The sequence below is a fragment of the Staurois parvus genome, unplaced genomic scaffold (genome assembly GCF_062004578.1).
Source record: "Staurois parvus isolate SC_StPar_1 unplaced genomic scaffold, SC_StPar_1.0 ptg000237l, whole genome shotgun sequence".
In the NCBI taxonomy this organism is placed as follows: Eukaryota; Metazoa; Chordata; class Amphibia; order Anura; family Ranidae; genus Staurois; species Staurois parvus.
In genome coordinates, this window is record NW_028318033.1 from 2,173,956 (window position 1) to 2,195,820 (window position 21,865).

The following is a 21,865-nucleotide window of genomic DNA, read 5'->3' on the forward strand; positions in this document are numbered from 1 at the left end:
CTTCCCCTTTTGGGTGGAGCTCTGCTTTAAATGGCGTAGATATGCTGCAGCCATGATGCTTTGCACCGCAGTGCAGCAAAACTGATTGCCTATTGAATGCGACTCCAACTGAATGGGGGTGCCCCGTAATTTCATTCAATGCATGCCCACTACTGTGGGGTGTCGTGCCCTCTGAAAAGCGATCCGAATGCAGATTGCTCTCCAGGGTGTAAACTAGGCCTAAGAAGGCACACTGTAGGACTGTCATCCTCATTCTTGCTTTGCTGTGCAGGGTGAATGTTCTGACTTCAATGGTTGCAGCTGGTGAAACATGTTAGCCGAGTCCATGGCAATTCACCTGAATGTGTAGAAGCAGCGCCCCCTCACTTCACCTCAGGGGTTCCCTATAGACACACAAGCACCTCACACACATAGTTTATTCCTGGCTTCACACGTCATGTATTCCTGCTCCCCGCACAGAGTTCACTTGGTTCAATGCACAGAAATATACACTTCACCACTAACATGACTCTACACGGTCACAGCGTCCAAAGAGCTCTGCACATGCCCACCACACGCTCACACTTCCGCCTGCGTAATCCCTGTACGTCACATGTTATGCGACGGGTGTGATTGGATCATTATCCTGCGCCGGTGTTGATGCTGCTTGTGGGCTGAAGTCGGTATACACCGGAGCGGTAATGTGTGCTATTACGATGCTAAGTAGACTGTCTGTGTATGGAGTGTGTGAGAAGAGTGTGCAGGCATTTCCAGCTGTACAGATACTTCCATGTGATCGTCATTGGAGTCCCTATGGTGTCAGGGATTTAGAAGTGTGACCCGGATGTGTCAGCAGCTCCTATACTCTCTTCTCTGTACACACTAAAGGAACTAAACTACTTTAGGGTCCCTTCACACCACACAGTGGGGGGCCGTCAGTGAAGTCACTGCACCACCTTTATGGTGTCAATCGCTCTTGTTGATCTTTTGCACCAAATCTAAAACCGATCAGCGAAAGTCTTGGCTCTTACAGCAACTTGTGCAGCAAATTCAGGTCGTTTTTAAAGTGGTTATAAAGGAATTTCTTTTTAAATAATAAATATGTCTGTACTTTCCTGCTCTGTGTAATAGAATTGCACAGAGCAGCCCAGTCTTCCTCTTCTCGGGTCCCCCGCCAGCGCTGATGGCTCCTCCCCTCTTGCTGGTGTCCCCAGTAGGAGGCTGATTCCCATGGGGGGCACTTGTGCAGGCTCGCCCCCACGTAGGGTTGCCACCTCATCTTTTTGTATTTCAATGGTTTTTATTAATTTTGAACAGTATAAAACAGAGGCAACAAAACACGCCCACGCAGGGGCTATCAATTGCACCGATAGAAAATGTATAATAGAGCAGACAACGCTCTAATTCCAATAAGGCAAAACGTATGCCCACGTAGGGGCTATCAATGGCACATAGGTTACAATAACATCAGTGAAACTCAGATTATCGCAACTAAAGACAGCTGTCCACTGTCACATCAAAACAAACAGAAAAGGAAAGAAGAACAGCAGAGAAGAAAGAAAGAGAAAAAACAAAAACACACACCAGAGAGCAAGGGTCCATGAGCGCCAATACAAAACTCCATCACCTCCCTACACTGGCCGGGGGGAGCGTGGGAAAGGCATATTGCAACCACGGCTCCCATATTTTAAAAAATTTATGTTGAGAGTCATTGCATATACTCGACATCTGTTCATTGAGCATCATAGTAGTCATACGATCCCGCACCCCCTGAAAAAGTACAAACGGACTCTTCCAGGCCTGGGCAATTGTCCTAGTGGCCGATAAAAACAAATAGGAAGCCAATCGCTGCTGACGAGCCAGCCACCTCATCTTTTTAAAACCGACCGCATACTAGAGTGGAACTTCACTCTCTTGACTATTGTTAATCCTTATGCTGCTAGCATTAGTAAATGGATGGGAATGTAGATCATGTTTACCTGTTTTAATCTTTTTCTTACATTTCTTCAGTTACTTCCTGGTATCCATGCCTAGGCAAATGATATCCTACTTCCCAGGAGTCTTCAAAAGGGGAGGGCAGGTTCTCAGCTCAGCCAATGCCTGAGTTAACCACTTCAACTCCGGACAGTTTCACCCCCTTCCTGTCCAGACCAATTTTTCAGTTTTCAGCGCTATCACACTTTGAATGACAATTGCGCGGTCATACAACACTGTACCCATATGACTTTTTGAGCATTTTTTTGAGACAGATAAAACTTTATTTTGGTGGTATTTATTCAGCACTTGGATTTTTATTTTTTTTGCTATATAAATGAAAACGTCCAAAAAATTAAAAAAAAAAGTGTTTCATTTATTTCATTTATTTTGCAAATAAATAATCTTTCTTCATAAATCTTGGCCAAAATGTATTCGGTTATCTTTTTAGTAAAAAAAAAAAAAAATAACCCAAATTAGTTTACAACCAAAAATTATAATTTTTCAAAAAATTTTTTACATTTTGATTTTGTTTTTTTATACTATTATTTATGGGTTTTTTTTAACTGTCACCCTAGCAGTACAGTGTCACTGTACCACTTGTGGAGAGTGATGAAGTTTTCTTTTTACACTGATTGCTTTTACATCCATGAAGGCTGTAAACGCAATAATTTCTCCTTCTCTCCGGCTGCATTCTTGCAGCCATTGAGAAATACTGTGAGAGCTGTGATTGGTCACAGCTTGTCACATGGTACAAGGCTGTTGTGAATAGCCTTGTACCATGTGACCTCTGTGAGCATTCACAGATTTCACTAATAGTAAGCAATGATGTCAGAAGTTACATCTTGCTTACTATTCATTGGCCAATCAATGATCACATGATTGGGACCTCACACAGAGTATCGGGTACCGGATAGTGGTGCCGCGCACTCCTAGGGAGCGCGCAGAACCTGAAAATGCGGGCGCAGTTTATGAACGCCAACCCGCTCCTGCACTGCTCCTGTCCGGCCATCTATGTACAAGGGCCGGACGGGAAGTGGTTAAAGGCAGATGGATTCCAGGAAGTAAATACTACATGAATCATCTGACCTTTCTCAAGATGGCCACTGCCAGAAATGCCAGGGGGTGGTTTTCAAAATGAATTCTCAGCAAAATAAAGCATGGAGACATGGATGTATGGGTGAGTTTGCTTTGCGTATTAACAATGAATGAAATAGCAATTTTGGTTTGTAGTGTTCAGTGGCAGTGAAGTTCCTCTTTAATTACACAGGTTCTGAGGCCAATTGAATGCAGATAAGGCACTAGGTGAGATTATTTACCACCTTAATCAGCCACAGAACCTGTGTAATTAAACCCTTGTCACTGGAGTTGAGTGACAGGAGTGGGAGCCAATGGCTTCCACTGCTATTGGTCTGCCCAGTGAAGAGGGACAAAGCCAGGAGCTGCAGCTCTCAAGCACAGTGCTGGATCGCATTGGGGCTCAGGTAAGTATAAGGAGCATGAAGGTAAAAAACCTTGGGGCTTTAGGACCACTTTAATTTGCTCCACTTCTACATTGTGCTAAACACCTGAGCCAAATTCAAAATAAAATACTGACAGTACTCTATGAATGTGGAGCTGATTAATACCAGCTTTATTTTAGCATTCAGAGACAGATTTAGCAAAAGTGTCTCACATGCGTTCTATAAGTGGTGCAGCATGAGCCAAACTTCAAGTCCAAGTTCTGGACAGGTAGATGAATTTTGCGCATGATGCCCTACTTTTAGAACATGTGAGACACTTTTGCAAAATCCTCCTGTGCCAGTCTTTATGCATTTCAGAGTGTGAGTGTTAAGTACACTATAAAACACATGTGCATTGACATGCATTTGTATAATGCTCTGAATTGTATGTATTTTTTTTACCGTTTACTAAAGCTTTATTTTTTAAGTAAACTTCAACTCACTGTTGTGACTGTTACATTTATGTGTATTATGTTGTGCTTACATACATGCACTGACATGTGTCAGGGTAGGGTGTGTTTTTTGCTTCTTTTTTTTTTCAGCGCAACACACATCAGTGCAACACACTTGCGTAAATTTCTTCTATTGAAATACTTTGATGTGCTGGAATACATTACTCAATGATCTTGCAGAAAGCCCAACTCAGGGCAACTAAACAAATTCTTGCTTGCAGTGAGGTTGTGCCCACACTGCAAGAGTTAATAGCTCGTTTATGTTTAGAGGAACAGTAAAGGAAGATTTACTTACCTGATCCTCCTTTCCTCCCTGCAGTGTCTGCACCTCCACTCTCTACCAGTCTAGCATATTGACTTCATCAAGAGCAGAGCAGGGCCCATAGCCCAGCATTGGATGTAAAGTGCTGAGGGACAGACCACCACTGGATCGTGGAGGAGCACCACCTGCTGGGGGAGCAGTGAATCACATAACTAAAGCTGTTTCTCCTCTCCCCAAGACAAAACCAGCTATTAACCCCTGCAGTGTGGTGTAGCCTCCCCAGTGGGGGATGTTAGCCATGCGCATGCACAAAAGTTCAGTCAACCTGGCACACAAGCACTGTGCTGCAATGTAAACTGAGCTGGGCATGTAGAGCTTGGTGTACATTCTAAAGACAGCGAGCGGACAACTTGGTTTATATTATTGCAAAATTGACATTGCATGTATTTTGTGCAACAAAAGAGCCTGCCTGCTTGCTGTCTTTAAAATTATGATTTCAGTGCCGCTTTAAGTCGCTGGCCTAGAAACAAAGCCATTGGATCAGAGCAGAAAGCAGGCAACTGGAATTCTCAAAGCTTTCAGAAATGGTAGCTTGCAATGCAGCTTTATTGTAAGAGTTGTATATTCTCTTGTATTTCGGTTGTTATTTTACATGTAATAACTTGGCATATCATTCCCTTCAGGGTAAATTAGCAGAGCACCGCTAATGCTGCATGCCGGTTAGGTATCATCATGAACCGGTTCCAGCCTGAGTATGATGCTTATCCAATTGAAGAGCCCAGCGATGAAGAACGTGGCAATAGCAGGTGGGATGTCTCTGTGTTTGTATGTTAGTATGCAGGCTTATTTTTTGTTTATGTACAGAATTGAAATTTTATTGGCACTATCTTACTAAAATTGTGAGGCAGAATATGATAATTATGGCACCTGGATATGTCAGAGTGTTTGAGAATCCTATATTTAAAAAAATGTGGAATATAGCCCTATAGCCTTGCAGGCACTCAGATTATTTGTACTGTAACTACAGCCTCTGAGTTCATATTGTATGTCCTTGTCTATATTTAAAGTGGTGCTGAAGGCTTTTTACCTTCATGCATTCTGTGCAACTATAGGGTTATCTTGTTAACTCTAAACTGGTGGCATGTAAATGGATAATTTTGGGTGCCATAGTTTTTGCCATTTTCCAAGCATGTGAATTTTTAAGGCTTGACTTCTTTGGTATCTGTTTACTCAACACAACTCCATCTTTTCAATTTTACAAAAAAAAAAATTGGGTATTATATTGTTTTTTTGTGTGCATTAAAATTAATTTAAGTGTACTTTTATGCTAAAAATAAAAGTTTGATAAACAGTTGCACAAATATCCTGCAACATAATAAATTTTGCAGTTGCCACCATTTTAATCTACAGGACCTCTGTTTGCAAAATATATAATTGCAGATTTAAACGTATGCAAAACTTTTTTCTTTTTTTTAAATACTGAGTTGTTAAAGGATGCAGTACTGGACTGGGTTGGTTGCATTCAGAGGGAATAAGGGTTACAGGGGACATTTTAATATATCTAAAGCCCCTTTTTTCATAAAATGTGACAGGTTTATCACTTTCACATAAAATATTTGGCCTTAAGTACACTTAAACTGGGGCATTTGTGCTATTTTGCTAAGGGAATTTCCAAAGAGCATGTTGCATGTAAATATGTCCCTAGATGGGATCTGCTAAATACTTTCAATTATGAAATTAACTCTGTATTTGGGTAGCCGAGTCTTGTCACAAACCACACAGGTGATCCCTGGAAAACAGCGAACAAGCAAGTACTTCTGATGCGATATACTTCTTAAATTATAACAAAGTGACTTCTTTTCCTTTTTCAGTTGAGAAAGGAAAGAAGCAGATTGAATCCTCTATGTACAACCTCCTTCTTTTAACTTCACCTCTCAGCCTACTGATTCTGCCAGAATCCGCTGCGGTCCTGAAATGAGGAAATCCCTTGTGGTCCAGGAATCCAATATAGTCTGCACAGGGGAAAAACAAGACAACCTGTGCAGACTGCATTGGACTTCTGGACCACAAGAGATTTCCTCATTTCAGGACCGCAGCAGATTCTGGCAGAATCAGCAGGCTGAGTGGTGAAGTTAGAAGGAGGAAGGTTGTACATAGAGGATTCGATCTGCCCACAAGAGTGAATCATAATCCAGGAGACATCCCTACAAACTCCAGTTAAAGGGACACAAACGCTATTTGACCAGACATTTATACATGTGAGATCAAAAGCTCTAGATGAGAGCACACCGGGTGTGTTGGTGCAGGTGCACAAATTAAGAGAAGATTTGGGCATATTTATTGAATATTCATTGACTGGTGGCACACTATATTGATTGGAGAAATATAAGGAATACACCATTTTCATAGGACTTCTTTTTTTGGGTTAAAGTATTATTTTATTTACTTTTTTTTTTTTTTAATGTTTACTTTTTCATTATCCATGTGATATTGAACAGAAGATATATACATTCACATGGTAATTTGATGACACATATGGGTTTGGGTATTTCAGTATTTTAAGGAGAAAGTACGGCATGTTTTTTGAGGTAAGTATAACATGTTTGTTATCTTTAAAACAAAACATCTGAACCTTTACTATCACTTTAAATTTAAAACTTTGGTAATAGAAAAAAAAAAACTGGAAACAGGATGTTTAGTCTTAAAATCAATCAATTTTCTCTGGATTAATGTAAGGACAACTATCTACCGTATTTTTCGCTCCATAAGGCGCACCTGACTATAAAACGCACTTAGATTTTAGAGGAGGAAAACAAGAAAAAAAACAATTCTGAACCAGTGGACTGCGGACATAGTACAGGAGATGATCAAAGACTGCGGACACAGCACAGGAGATGACCAAAGACTGCGGACACAGCACAGGAGATGACCAGAGACTGCGGACACAGCACAGGAGATGACCAGAGACTGCGGACACAGCACAGGAGATGACCAGAGACTGCGGACACAGCACAGGAGATGACCAGAGACTGCGGACACCGCACAGGAGATGACCAGAGACTGCGGACACCGCACAGGAGATGACCAGAGACTGCGGACACCGCACAGGAGATGACCAGAGACTGCGGACCTTTGGGCAGGTACCCGCTCCCACTTCCGCAGAGTTGTCCTGGCCCCCCCCTCCCTGTAGTCTTGTGGGGACACATGACAGGTCCCACAAGACTACAGGGCCATTCACAAAGCTCAGCTCTTCTCGCGCATGCGCAGTGGGCACCTGGCTGTGAAGCCGCAAGCAGTCACAGCTGGGTGCCCACACTGAAGATGCCGGCGCGAGGGAGAGAAGACGGTCTATGGAAGCAGGACACCGCTGGACTGAGGAACAGGTAGGACGGAGGAGCGGGTTCTTCACAGTAGAGCCAAGCGTCCGGCCCGGTATTCTAATACGGCGGCTTGAATACTGGGCCGGCCGCTCCATATTTGCTCCATAAGACGCACAGACATTTTCCCCCATTTTTGGGGGGGGGGAAAGTGCGTCTTATGGAGCGAAATATACGGTAAATATCATCTTGTTTCAAGAGCTTTTGTATGTGGTGTTCCTTTTACACTGACTTACGAAGGTCTTTCACTAAGGAGGACAGACCTTACTTTCATAGCAACCTAAATCAAAACCCCAAAACCTTTTATAACCAATTTTACTAAAATCATTATCAGATCTAATTTTGATTCAACTCCTCTGACAGTACTACAGACAGATATATGGGATCTAACATTTCACAGCCAATTCCATGTCCATTGTCACAGGTTGGCATATTAATCTGTAGGAGAAGATGGGGTAACTGCATACCTGCTACACCTTGCTTTCTCAGGACAATTTTTTGTTTCTTCTGTAAACGGATGCTTTAACCTCTGGCAGTGCTGGATGTTTGTCTATCTTAACAACTGTGGTTGCTTGGTTTGGCAAGACATTTGCATTTCTCTTTTTAAAAGAAGGAAGGATTTGAACCCTTGTCAGTCTTTCACTGCTTTCTGGGACTCTGGTCACTTTTTGTCCACAGAACAACAGTTTTGCTAGACAGGAAATTAGAGAATTTTTTTTTTCGTCTTTGGGCTGTTGAATACTTACCCCCTTACTTTCTGTCTGGTGAAATTATTGTTGCAGGAAAAGGAGGTGAGGGGAAATCTCACTAGCAAAGCATGGTCAGTGGTAAATATCTAATAGGGATCCTAACTCCTACCCCATTCTATCCTTAAATAAAGTTTTAGTTGGACACGCAAATAATTTTTATGCTAACCTAAACTAGCATTTTTGTTTTAAATATGCTCTGGTGTGTTGAATCTCCCAGTGAATACTTGTTTCTGTTGGATGCTGCAGTATTAGGATTTCCCTATACCAGGTTGTATATCTTCCCCTACCACAAGGCCACAAACAAGGTATCACTCCATTGCTACTAACTCCTTCAGTTATTTGTTTATCCTGCCCTAAATAGAATTTATTGGAGAATACATTGTACATTTTTTGGGGTTTGGGTGGAAATGGAAATTCTGGAGGCGCCAAAGCCAGTACATGATTCGGCTCATCAGGAAAAGTGAAACAACTAAAATGCTTGTTGGAGTGGAATGATAGCACATGCAACTGACTTGTGTATATTTATTGTACTGTAATAAACAGTGGTATACTTTCAATAAGCAGTTGTATTTGCTGACTTCAGTGTACATTCTTTGATCTCTTTACATAGTTCTGAAGATGAATTGGATGTGCTCTTACATGGAACACCTGATCAGAAGCGTAAGCTTATTCGGGAATATCTGACTGGGGAGAGTGAGTCCTCCAGTGAAGATGAGTTTGAGAAAGAGATGGAGAAGGAGCTGAGTTCTACTATGAAGACGATGGAGGGAAGCTGGCAACCTCAACGAACAGGTACATGTGGACTCATTGTAACAAAATGAGAATAGTGTGAAGGAAATCTACTGAGAAAAATATGTGGACTGCCACTGCTGACCCATCCTTTTAGAAGATTTCTAGTTGTCCTGCTTTTGTATTGGCTTTGATACTTTTCAAGTCACTGATTTGGATCAGTTTTCAGATCAGGAGTTCTGATTTCACTTCACTGTGTGCTTATTTATGGACTGTGACTCAAGGTATTGAACTGGTGCAAGGCAAGGAAACCACCAGACTTCTTTTTAAAAGTCCAGAAAGCACTTTTATTGAATGTCAACTACAGCCAACATTTTTCAAACATTCCCCCTGATCAGGGCTGAAAATTAGTTTGAAGACAAGTGAATACATGATTGACTGACTATGGAGTATTCTCAGTAAAACATTTGTAAAAAAAAAAATGCTATTCATAACTTTCTATGCCTTGAAGGCCTAAGGTACTTTTACACTGTGTTAATAAAAATATTTTGGAACATGTTGGCCTGTTGAATCATTCACTGATTTCTAATATCTCATAGGGAATACAGTGGTGATATCTCTGTTCCTGAGGTAGTATACAGACCCTTTTACATTCTTGTCCTCACCTATCCACAATCCATTTATAGCCTTGTCAGCGCACACACAGCCAATTGTTGGAATTTTTCCAGCTGGGTTTGTCACCTGTACTCAGGCCACATAACTGATATCTCACTAAATTAGCAACAGTTAAAACAGTTGTAACCCTAAAAAAAAATCATGTTCCTTTGAAGCAGTGGTAAATAGCAGAGTGCGTCTGTGGTTTAATTTGTCCCATTCTATTTTCTAAAATACCTGGTTGACCCTGCCTGTTCCTGTGTCCCCCTGTGAGTACTGACCACAGAAATCTACTGATCCATGATGCTGTGGTCAGTTTATGTGCCTCCATCATCCCGCTGTGTACAGTCTCCCCCTCTCCCCCTCCCTACCTGTCATTTCCTAGTCTGTGTGAGAGACGATTCCCCCCCGCTTCCGCTATTCGGCTGTAATATATATATCAATCACTGGCATCGCCTTCATGAAGATATTTAGTTACAGTATGTGTGTTTTTTGAAAATGACAATGCTAAATACCTTCTCTTGCAGTGCCATTATGCAGTCACGTGATCTCCCTCTGCCGACTGGCATACTCAGAGGGGAATCTCAGCCTCTCCTGCTGCTCTCCTTAGATCGGTGCAGGAGTGCGGAGGGAGATCATGTGACCACACAGTGGTGCTGTGGGAGAAGGTATTTAGCATTATAATTTTCAAAAAACACAATACTGTACTTAATATCTTCATAAACCAGAGAGGATGCCAATGATTTGCCAATGTGACTTTAAAAAAGTTTCCTCTGTTTCTTTCATTCTTTTTTTTTTTTTTCCCACAATATTCAGTCCTTGAGTACTAATAGTATGTTGTCCCATCTTCCTAAGTGCCATTTAATGTTGGCCTCAGAGGACAATCACTTGCTAACAAAGCAGCTGTCTCCTTGCTAGCTGTGGTGTCAGGAGGCCATGCGCCCTGTCCTGATGTTACAGCATTATGGGGCACCTAGAAAGATAGGACAAAGTATTCATGTGTTTGGGCTGTGCTGGAAAAAATGACCACTAAAATGTCTTTTATACTAATAAATACCTTTATGATAATCTAAGAAAACTGCGCAGTGGTTATAGTTCATTTCAGCCTGATATAAATATGCACACTGGTTACTTGTGCCATTGTGTGGTCCACGCATGGTCAGCACTGCATTAAGGAGCTACTGGATGAACATAGAGAACATACTTCCTTATTTGAAATCTCCTGACACTTTGGACAGATTTTTAACAAAGGAAGTGCTCACTGATACTTGGGAACATAGGAAGTATTCTGTAATTCAATTTTCTTGTCAGTTCCTCCCAATTCTTGACTCCAGAAATGGTGCTGATAATGCTTTTACTGTTTATTTACTTTACAAAGGTGAGCTAGGCAATGTAAAGTTACTCTTTTCAAATGTATTTGTATTCATACAATGCTTTTAAAGTGTTTCTTAATTTATCTAATTTTTTTTTATATTTACCATGTTCAAATGTGTTTTAGGTGCATCCAGCAGTTCTGCCACCACATCAGCAGAGGGCAGCAATCAGCAGTATTATGATGATGTGTATTTTGATTCTGACTCTGAGGAGGAAGGTAATGTTGGCAAAAGCATCACAAGTAGGGATATATCTTGAATACCGGGGAAGTAGTCTGCTATTACTGCATTTTAATTGTAATCTGTCAAAAAACAGGGCTGCTATTAAATGTTAAATGTAAAGGACATTATAGGAATTTTAATAATTATATTTTTATAACTCAATGCCTTATGTGCTTTTTACTTAACCCCTTGTCCTTCCAAAGTACTTTTATAAACCACCTGGTAGTCAAGTTAAAATACTTTCACAGCTGTCACAAGCTTGGAATTGTGTTTTGTTTTTCTCAGCAAGCTCATCAGTATCATCCCTTTTTATGATGCATCGAATTCCCCGCCATGGCTCCCCATCTTGACATTGTTTACTGTGGTCTTGAGCTCCCAGAGAAGTGGATTGTTAAGATGGTGAGGAGGAGCAGATCAAGGAACATGCTCTGCAATCCATAAACCCAGAAGTGCTCAGCTCTGTACATGTCTGCATTCAGACCTGTCAAAATCCTGGCTCAATGCCAGCTAAAGGGTGGACCAAGCACAGTCCCCTGTTTGAGCTGCTGGACTAAAAGGCAGGGGAGACATTAGGGGTCTAGTAGACAACTGGTGTGTCCATAAGAAGAACCACCTGTCACTTGATATCAAGAATATCAATGAAATAAATAAGAATGTTAAAAATTTAATTGCAAAAAAAAAATTAAATTAACTCTGTCGCCCTGCCCATACATATAAATGCAAATGTGCATTTAGGGCAGACATATGTATGTAAACTGCAATTACGCCACATGTCAGATATGACAACAAACTTTGGACTGAGAGAGCAATAATTCTAGGGTTATCTTGTACTGTTAACTCTAAACTGGTGGCATGTCCAGTGGACATAAAAAGTCTACACAACCCCTGTTAAAATGTCAGATTTCTGTGATGTAAAAAAATGAGACAAAGATAAATAATTTCAGTACCTTTTCCACCTTTAATGTGACCTATAAACTGTACAACTCAAATGCAAAACAAACTGAATTATTTTTCTTTTTTTGGGGGGGGGGGGCAGTAAACATAAAAAACTAAAATAATGCAGTTGCATAAGTGTACACACCCTCTTATAACTGGGGATGTAGCTCTGTTCAGAATTAAGCAATCACATCCGAAATCATGTTAAATATGAGTCAGTACATAACTGCCATCATTTAAAGTGCCTCTGATTAATCCCAAATAAAGTTCAGCTGTGCTAGTAGGTCCTTCCTGACATTTTCTTAGTCACATCCTACAGCACAAGCCATGGGGGGGGCAGAGAGCTTCCAAAGCATCAGAGGGATCTCACTGTATCAATCCGAGAGAAGGGTACAAAAGAATTTCCAAGGCATTAGATATACCATGGAACACAGTGAAGACAGTCATCATCAAGTGGAGAAAATGTGGCGCAACAGTGACATTACCAAGAACCCTAGTCCCTCCAAAATTGATGAAAAGACGAGAAGAAAATTGGTCGGGCAGGCTACAAAGAGGTCTACAGCAACATTAAAGGAGCTGCAGGAATATCTGGCAAGTACTGGCTGTGTGGTACATGTGACAACAATCTCCTGTATTCTTCATATGTCTGGGCTATGGGGTAGAGTGGCAAGACGGAAGCCTTTTCTTACAGAGAAAAATTTCCAAGCCCGCCTACATTTTGCAAAAACACATCTGAAGTCTCCCAAAAGCATGTGGGGAAAATGTGTTCTGGTCTGATGAAACCAAGGTTGAACTTTTTGGCCATAATTCCAAAAGATTTGTTTTGTGCAAAAACAACACTGCACATCACCAAAAAAACACCATACTCACAGTGAAGCATGGTGGTGGCAGCATAATGCTTTGGGGCTGTTTTTTCTTCAGCTGGAACTGGGGCCTTAGTCAAGGTAGAGGGAATTATAAACAGGTCCAAATACCAGCCAATATTGGCCCAAAACCTTCAGGCTTCTGCTAGAAAGCTGAACATGAAGAGGAACTTCATCTTTCAGCATGACAACCCAAAGCTTACATCCAAATCAACAAAGGAATGGCTTCACCAGAAGAAGATTAAAGTTTTGGAATGGCCCAGACCTGAATCTGATTGAAAATCTGTGAGGTGATCTGAAGAGGGCTGTGCACAGGAGATGACCCTGCAATATGACAGATTTTGGAGTGTTTTTGAAAGGAAGAGTGGGCAAATATTGCCACGTCAAGATGTGCCATGCTGATAGACTCATACCCAAGAAAACTGAGTGCTGTAATAAAATCAAACGGTGTGCACACTTATGCAACTGTATTATTTTTGTTTTTTATTTTTACTTCCCTCCACCTAAAAGATTTCAGTTTGTTGTTCAACTGAGTTGTACAGTTTATAGGTTACATTAAAGGTGGAAAAAGTTCTGAAATGATTTATCTTTGTCTCATTTTTTACATCACAGAAACCTCACTTTTTTTAACGGTTGTGTAGAATTTTTATATCCAGTGTAAATGGATAATTTTGGGTGTCATAGTTTTTCCCATTTTCCAAGCATGTGAATTTTTAAGGCTTGACTTGTTTGTTATCTATTTACTCAACACAACTCCCATCTTTTCTATTTTACCAAAAAAACTGGGTATTATATTGTGTTTTGTGTGCATTAAAATTCATTTTTGTGTACTTTTATACTAAAAATATAGGTTTGATAAACAGTTGCACAAATATCCTGCAACATAAAAAAAATGCAGTTGCCACCATTTTAATCTACAGGACCTCTGTTTGGAGTAAATATATAATTGTTTAGGGTTTTGAAGCCATTTTCTGGCAAAAATGCAGATTTAAATGTGTGCAAAACCTTTTTTTTTTTTTTCTTTTTTTTAAATGCTGAATTGGCAACCTGCTCCTGCACTGCTCCCGTCCGGCCGTTTATGTACATGGGCCAGACAGGAGCAGTGCAGGAGTGGGTTGCCATTCATAAATGGCGCCCGCATTTACAGCCTGTGCGCGCTCCCTGGGATCACCGATCACTGTACGGGACCTCTGTGTGAGGTGCCGATCATGTGATCACTGATTGGCCAATCAGTGATCACATGAATAGTAGTAAGCAAGATGTCACTTTTGACATCATTGCTTACTACTAGTGAAGTCTGTTTATGATCACAGAGGTCACATGGTACAAGTCTATTCACAACAGCCTTGTACTATTTGACAAGCTATGACCAATCACAGCTCTCACAGTATTTTCAATGGCTGCAAGAATGCAGCCAGAGAGAAGGAGAGATTATTGCTTTTACAGCCTTTATGGGTGTAAAAGCAATCTTCATCACCCCCCACAAGTAGTACAGTGCCACTATGGTGACACTGTATTGCTAGGATGACAGTATGTTAAAGAAAAAAAACCCATAAATAATAATAGAAAAAAAAACAAAAAAAATGTACAAAAGAAATTTAGAAAAATTATAATTTTTGGTTATAAACTAATTTGGGTTATTTTATTTTTTTTTACTAAAAATATAACTGAATACACTTTGGCCAAGATTTATGAAGAAAGATTATTTTCAAAATTTTGTAAGAAAAACATTTTTTTCCCCAAATTTTTGGACTTTTTCATTTTATATAGCAAAAAAAAATAAAAATCCCAGTGGTGAATAAATACCACCAAAAGAAAGTTTTATCGGTCTCAGACAAATGCTAAAAAATTTAAGTGTGATAGCACTGAAAGCTGAAAATGGGCCTGGACAGGAAGGGGGTGAAAGTGTCCAGACTGGAAGTGGTTAAAAGATGCAGTACTGGACTGGGTTGGTTGCATTCAGAGGGAATAAGGGTTACAGGGGACATTTTAATATATCTAAAGTCCCTTTTTTTTCATAAAATGTGACAGAGGTTTATCACTTTCACACTGTATCTGAAATTTGGCCTTAAGTGCACTTAAACTGAGGCATTTATTTGTGCTATTTTGCTAAGGGAACTTTCAAAACGCATGTTACAAGTAAATATGTCCCTAGATGGGATCTGCTAAAAACTTTCAATTACGAAATTAACTCTGTATTTGGGTACCCGAGTCTTGTCACAAACCACACAGGTGACCCCTCCAAATGGCGAACAAGCAAGTACTTCTGATGCGACATACTTCTTAAATTATAACAAAGTGACTTCTTTTCCTTTTTTCAGTTGAGAACGGAAAGAAGCAAAGAAAGAGACACAAAGTACTAACCAATGATGACCTCTTATATGATCCAGATGAGGATGATCGGGATCAGGCATGGGTAGATGCAAAGAGAAGAGGGTGAGGGCATAATTACTCTCTTGTGCTGTTTGTTGCCTGTTTCCTACCAGTGTAATAACACCTTCTACCATTGGCTGTAGACTAGAGGATAAATGGTGGCTGCTTAATGTGTATGTAAACATAATAATTGAGCTTCCCTTATTTGTCCTCTTTTGGTCTATTTCTTCAACTATTGAAAGTGTTTTCTTATATCTGTTTGTTATAAGAAAAAAACATTTTCATCTTGTTAGGAGTTCATAGCTGTGTTGTGTGCTCTACACACTTTGAATTATCTCCAAGAGTCTGTTAAAGCGGAACTTAACTCTAAAAAGGCAGTTTTTCCATTCATCCCCTCCCTCCGCAATAACAAAAGCTTTATTTTTTCCCCTCCTTTCCTACACCCTGCTGCAGTTCTAGCCTAGGCCAGAATGATGTGTCCCTGGTCTTGCAGCCTTCTGGAACATTCACGTCACATCTCCCAGGAGGCTACAGCACCATGCATACAGTGCAACCAGAGGACCAAGATGGCAGTGCGGGGCCCATGCTATGTCACCCGAAATGTTTAGTAGTAGCAAAAGAAACTGGATGTTGTCAGCCCATAACAAGAGCTGGCAGTTTAACATGTATTTTTCTTTACTTCCAGATTCTTTAGAAATGTGGAGAAATGTGCTTGTACTGCAGATATGTATTGCATGTTCTCTTTTTTTTCTTTTTTGCCTTGACATACAGTTTTATATCCTTTGTACAGTATATGTTTTTGTCATGGTTTAGATATGCCAGAGATCTCCTAATCAAATACTTGTTTGTACTTTGTCTTAGTAAATAAAATGATTCCCTTGGTTTTTCTCTGAGATCTCTGGTCAGAAACATAGCCGTTCTGTTATTTCCTGTAAAGAAAAGAACCATATATAACACCTGTGTGACATCCAGTCAAGCTTCCAGTGACTAATATATATTATTTGTTGAATGATTTAGATATAGGAACAGGCAAATGCATGGACAGCAAACCAAGGTGCAAGCCTTGCCCCATAGTGATGCCATTTTGAATTGCCCAGCCTGCATGACTACTCTCTGCTTGGATTGCCAAAGGTGAGTGATTTGTCAGCAATCAGTAGAGGAATTTTCCAGGACAAATGTTGCCCCCCTTGCTAATGACCCCTTTTTATTTCGTTTGTGGATAGAGTATGATAGGTTTAGAATCCTGATTGGGTTTCATTGCCATCTCAGGTTCTTTTAGAGAGAAATCCCTGTACTTCCTATCAAGGGAATATCTGCACCAGAGACACAGATACACTATCTTGCCAAATGTATTGGGCCACCCCTCCAAATCATTGGATTCAGGTGTTCCAATCACCTTCATGGCCGCAGGTGTATAAAATCAAGCACCTAGGCATGCAAACTGCTTCTACAAATATTTGTGAAAGAATGGGTCACTCTCAGGAGCTCAGTGAATTCAAGTGTGGCACAGTGATAGGTTGTCATCTGTGCATTAAGTCCATCCGTGAAATTTCCTTGCTACTAAATATTCCACGGTCAACTGTTAGTGGTATTATAACAAAGTGGAAGCAACTGAGAACAACAGCAAGTCAGCCACGAAGTGGTAGGCCACGTAAAATGACAGAGCGGTGTCAGCGCATGCTGAAGCGTACTGGGCGCAGAAGTCGCCAACTGTCTGCAGAGTCAATAGCTAAAGACCTCCAAACTTCGTGTGGCCTTCAGATTAGCACAACAGTGCATAGAGAGCTTCATGGAATGGGTTTCCATGGCCGAGCAGCTGCATCCAAGCCTTACATCACCAAGCGCAATGCAAAGCGTCAGATGCAGGGGTGTAAAGCACGCTGCCACTGGACTCTAGAGCAGTGGAGATGTGTTCTCTGGAGTGTTGAATCACGCTTCTCTTTCTGGCAATCCGATGGACATGTCTGGGTTTGGCGGTTGCCAGGAGAACGGTACTTGCCTGACTGCATTGTGCCAAGTGTAAAGTTTGGTGGAGGGGGATTATGGTGTGGGGTTGTTTTTCAGGGGTTGGGCTGGGCCCCATAGTTCCAGTGAAGGGAACTCTTAAGGCCTCAGCATACCAAGACAATTTGGAATATTTCTTGCTCCCAACTTTGTGGGAACCATTTGGGGATGGCCCCTTCCTGTTTCAAGATGACTGCACACCAGTGCACAAAGCAAGGTCCATAAAGACATGGATGGTTAGCACTTCCGCTTGGCAGTACTAGAGTTGCTGGTTCGAATCCCAACCACGGCACCACCTGCCTGGAGTTTGCATATTCTCCCTGTGCCTGCGTGGGTTTCCTCCGGGTTCTCCAGTTTCCTCCCACACTCCAAAGACATGCTGGTAGGTTAATTGGATCCTGTCTAAATTGGCCCTAGTATGTGTATGTATGAATGTGATTTAGAGACCTTAGATTGTACACCCCTTGAGGGTTTGGGACTGATGTGAATGTACAATATATGTAAAGCACTGCATAAATTTATGGCGCCATATAAGTACTTGAAATAAATAAAATAAATGAGCGATTTTGTGGTGAAGGAACTTGACAGTCCTGACCTCAACCCGATGAAACACCTTTGGGATGAATTAGAGCGGAGACTGCAAGCCAGGCCTTCACATCTGACATCAGTGCCTGATCTCACAAGTGCGCTTCTGTAAGAATGGTCAAACATTCCCATAGACACCTTGTGGACAACCTTCCCAGAAGAGTTGAAGCTGTTATAGCTACAAAGGATGGGCCAACTCAGTATTGAACCCTACGGACTAAGACTGGGATGCCATTAAAGTTCATGCGCGTGTAAAGGCAGGTGTCCCAATACATCTGGCAATATAGTGTAGCAATGTCCGCCCATACCATACTTCTACTACTGTTGGAAATATTTCTTCAGGACAATAAGTACAGAGCCCCTCATCACATTAAGTCCCAGTGGAGGTACTAATCCATTGTCATGCTATCCAAAACAAAAGAAATAAAAACTACCTATTGTACACTTTACATATTCATTACTCATTCCCCTCCTTTCCACATGACATCTTTGGTGCTTAGCAACTGGAGGATGGTGAGATAGCCATGAACCCTGTATGGAGTTTACTCAGAGATGTGCCTGATGTAGCTGAACACAGCTGCAGGTGTGCAAAGGATAGGTAAGGAAGCTGCTGACTGGGCCTCCATTAACATGAACCAGTATGGGCAAAGCTTGAGCTCACTTTAATATCTTTAGCAATTGAGTTTTATTGCTTGCATACTTTTATGTTATGCACTGTCAAGCTTTTGAGGCTTATTGACTGTTCTGAATGACCTTTCCTTTTATTACAATGCAGACATGAGTCCTACAAGACCCAATACAGAGCTATGTTTGTTATGAATTGCACCGTCAACAAGAATGAAGTTCTTAAATTTCCAGAACAGCCCACAAAGCACAGAAGACGCAATCGCAAGAAATTCAAGGCTCAGTTAGCAGACTCTTCTTCAGAAGTACAGAATACAGAAACAGAAATGTACCACCCTGTGAAGTGTAATGAGTGTTCTACAGAGGTGGCGGTTTATGACAAAGAGGAGGTGTATCATTTCTTCAATGTTTTAGCCAGTCACTGCTAGCACATACTGAGCTTTGAGGCTGGAAATGTCTGAAGAATGGACTGGTCTTGTTTTCCATGGATACTAGTAAGACTTTTGCTTTTATTTCTAAATCCAAATGAAAGGGAACATCTAACTGGTTTTCATGAGTAGCAAGATTCCGAGGCTGACTTACTAAAGGAGTTGAGGATCTTCACACAATAAAGTGTGTGAATATGTTCTATAATTATCCAGTAATGTAAAAAGCAAATTCTTGTTCACTTTGAATGCCCACTTATGTACAGATACTTTTTATATGATTGGATAAGTTTAAAGGAAATATTCACACAATATATTGATAGATTTTCAACTTCTTTACTAAATCAGCCTGTCTTCCTAAAAATACTTTCCATTCAAAGCGTTTTCTATTAGGAGGGTTCATGTAACTGCAGTGAATATGATTTAAGTTTTATAGTTAAATATATACATTTTTTAAATGTATTCAGTTTTTTTTTTTTTTTTTTTTTTACCAGAATGAAAACTTTCTTTCAAGGTTATCAGCATTCCATAATACTAAGGAAGCTTACTCAACATTTTGTGTCAGTTTGCCACCTAGACAGTGTTTGCATTTTAAAACAAAGTGAATTTATACTCTTTGCCCTTGTATCCTGACCTAACCGTTCCTACCCACCCCCTTTTACAGATGCATATTTACTGAGATCCACCAACTTGTGGCCTCAGGGAATTGAGAGGAGAAGGGAGCCCTCTCCTGGCTGGGCTGTAATGCACAGACATCGATAGGGCAGAGAAGACTTGCAGCACTGGTTGTAAGCAACCCCTGGAGGCTGTGGTAATTGTTTCTTAGTATGTGAAGGTGGAAAGTGGGATTGGTTAGGTCAGAACACAGGGGGGAATAAAAAGGCAAGGGCACTTTTTATTTAAAGTGCACTTATCTTTTAAGGGTAGAATGCTTTTGAGGACTCTCCTGTTGTAGAGCTGTGTGGGCATTGTATTAAGTGTGCAGTTTTAGTGCTATGGACAGTGCGACTATAAAAACTGTTCTGATGTCTAAACCGAAGGCTCTGTTGAAAATTCTAGTCTTCTACTTTCAGTGAAATCTAGTGAGGCAGGACAATTTAAAGATATAATATACAGAATTCAGTAACCCCTGGCAACTACTTAATTTTCCCTTTTTTAATGGACTCAAATCACAGCAATCTCGTTGTTTTTATGGATTACTTTTCACACTGCTTTTTTTTTTTTTGTTTAAATGTACCTGCTATGTCTGCTGTTATTCTTAATTGAAAGTGTCAGTAAGGTCATATTTGATTGTTGTACTAGTAATTCATTAGCAGTGTGAACAAAGCTGGCCCCATCCTGATGAAACATTAATTCACACACATTATGTATGTAAACAATGCAGTAAGGGGAGATGTACCATTTGGAGTAAAGAAGAGGTGTTCTGTGTTCATTGGTAGAATTCTCATGACATAACTGGAATGAATATTTCCCTGCTAGTATAATGGCTCTTACAGGAGTGTTGTCTATATGAGCAGAATAGTATTCATTGTATCACTTTAGGAAAATGCCAATTGTGTCAGAGACGAATGGGAAGAGACCCATTTGTGTTGCACACTGAGATCTAGTTATAGAAAAAAAATACAGAATCCCTGTCATTGGAAAAATATGGAGGCTACCTTTCTTTTGAAAATGATATTTGATTGGCTGCATGCTGATGTTCTGGCTTCAACAAGTACTGACCCAAAGAAAGTATGTAACAAAGGCCAAAATCCTGATTTTCAGACTTTTTCTAGGCCTGTGATTTGGTATTGAAGCCAAATTGTCAGTATGACAGTCAGGCAGAGAGCCTCTTCATGTTACATGGCAGGAATAGGTAATCTCTGTATTCTTGTATATTCTGTCTCTTTGTTAAACCTTTAAACATCTACCTATTAGAGTGAAGTGCAAAAATGATCAAGTGTCTCCACAAATGGGGAGCGCCTGGAGAGAGAGGCCACTGATACTGACTGGACCCATTTCTAACTGAGCCTGTCCTTTTATCTGTGCAGATGTTTCTCTCTTGTTCTGTGAATACTGTTGACCATATGTACAGTGTAATATCGCAATAAAATCTTTCCATTTTTGCTTGTCCATTTTTGTGTGTTATTTGTATTCTTGGAGATTATTACATTGAGATTTTATCTCAAGCAGTGCTGAAACCTGATGTGTACTAGTCTGTAATTATATTTGGGTCCACAGTGATCCCTTTACAATTATAGCGGGTTGTATATATGAAATGGCTTTCCTGCCTTGTAATATTCATGATGCTCTACACTTGGCTGGACATCTCTGTGCACTTATAATTGTTAGTTAAAACCTAGGTGGGGCCTCACACACTGACATCACCTGTGAGTAATATCTTATACTATTTCACTGTCCTTGGATAAGTCCTGACTGGTATAGTCAAGAGATACAGAGGTCCTGATGTATATGGTAACGTGATATGATTGTGTCACAAGTGCTGGTTATAATGAGATCCAAGGTCAGAAGACATAACATTCTTGTACTGTCTAAATGTCCAGTTTTCTGTGAACAGTGCCTGAAGACCAATCTCCACAATAGACCTGAATATAGTCCGACCTATTGTATTTTAGTTAGGTTGCAGTTGGTTCACACCTAAATTGCAAGTTCATTAAGTCAAAAAATGACTAAATTATTTGTCAATGAGAACACAAAAACAGCGTAACCCAAACATGTGCTAACTAGATCACAACTGGCAATGGCCATGGCAAGTCAAAACTTTCATAATAAGAGACCATAC

At 40.5% G+C, this 21,865-nt stretch overlaps 1 protein-coding gene across 1 annotated transcript; it reads left to right on the forward strand.

Annotated features, from left to right (window-relative positions):
• Positions 1-580: 580 nt before the first annotated feature.
• On the forward strand, positions 581-21,195 carry EAPP (E2F associated phosphoprotein). The gene is made up of 7 exons (XM_089680228.1): positions 581-677; positions 4,853-4,975; positions 8,906-9,087; positions 11,177-11,269; positions 15,394-15,508; positions 16,463-16,576; positions 18,810-21,195. The coding sequence occupies exons 2-7, from the start codon at positions 4,902-4,904 to the stop codon at positions 19,084-19,086; spliced, it is 855 nt and encodes a 284-aa protein (XP_089536354.1). The 5' UTR covers positions 581-677; positions 4,853-4,901; the 3' UTR covers positions 19,087-21,195.
• The last annotated feature ends 670 nt before the right edge of the window (positions 21,196-21,865 follow it).

What these genes read in the sequence shown, in the direction of transcription:
- EAPP (XM_089680228.1), top strand. Translation starts at nt 4,902, where the DNA reads ATGAACCGGTTCCAGCCTGAGTATGATGCTTATCCAATTGAAGAGCCC. An exon ending in GAAGAACGTGGCAATAGCAG is followed by an intron (nt 4,976 to 8,905) that starts GTGGGATGTCTC and finishes CTCTTTACATAG; the next exon opens with TTCTGAAGATGAATTGGATG. An exon ending in CTCTGCTTGGATTGCCAAAG is followed by an intron (nt 16,577 to 18,809) that starts GTGAGTGATTTG and finishes ATTACAATGCAG; the next exon opens with ACATGAGTCCTACAAGACCC.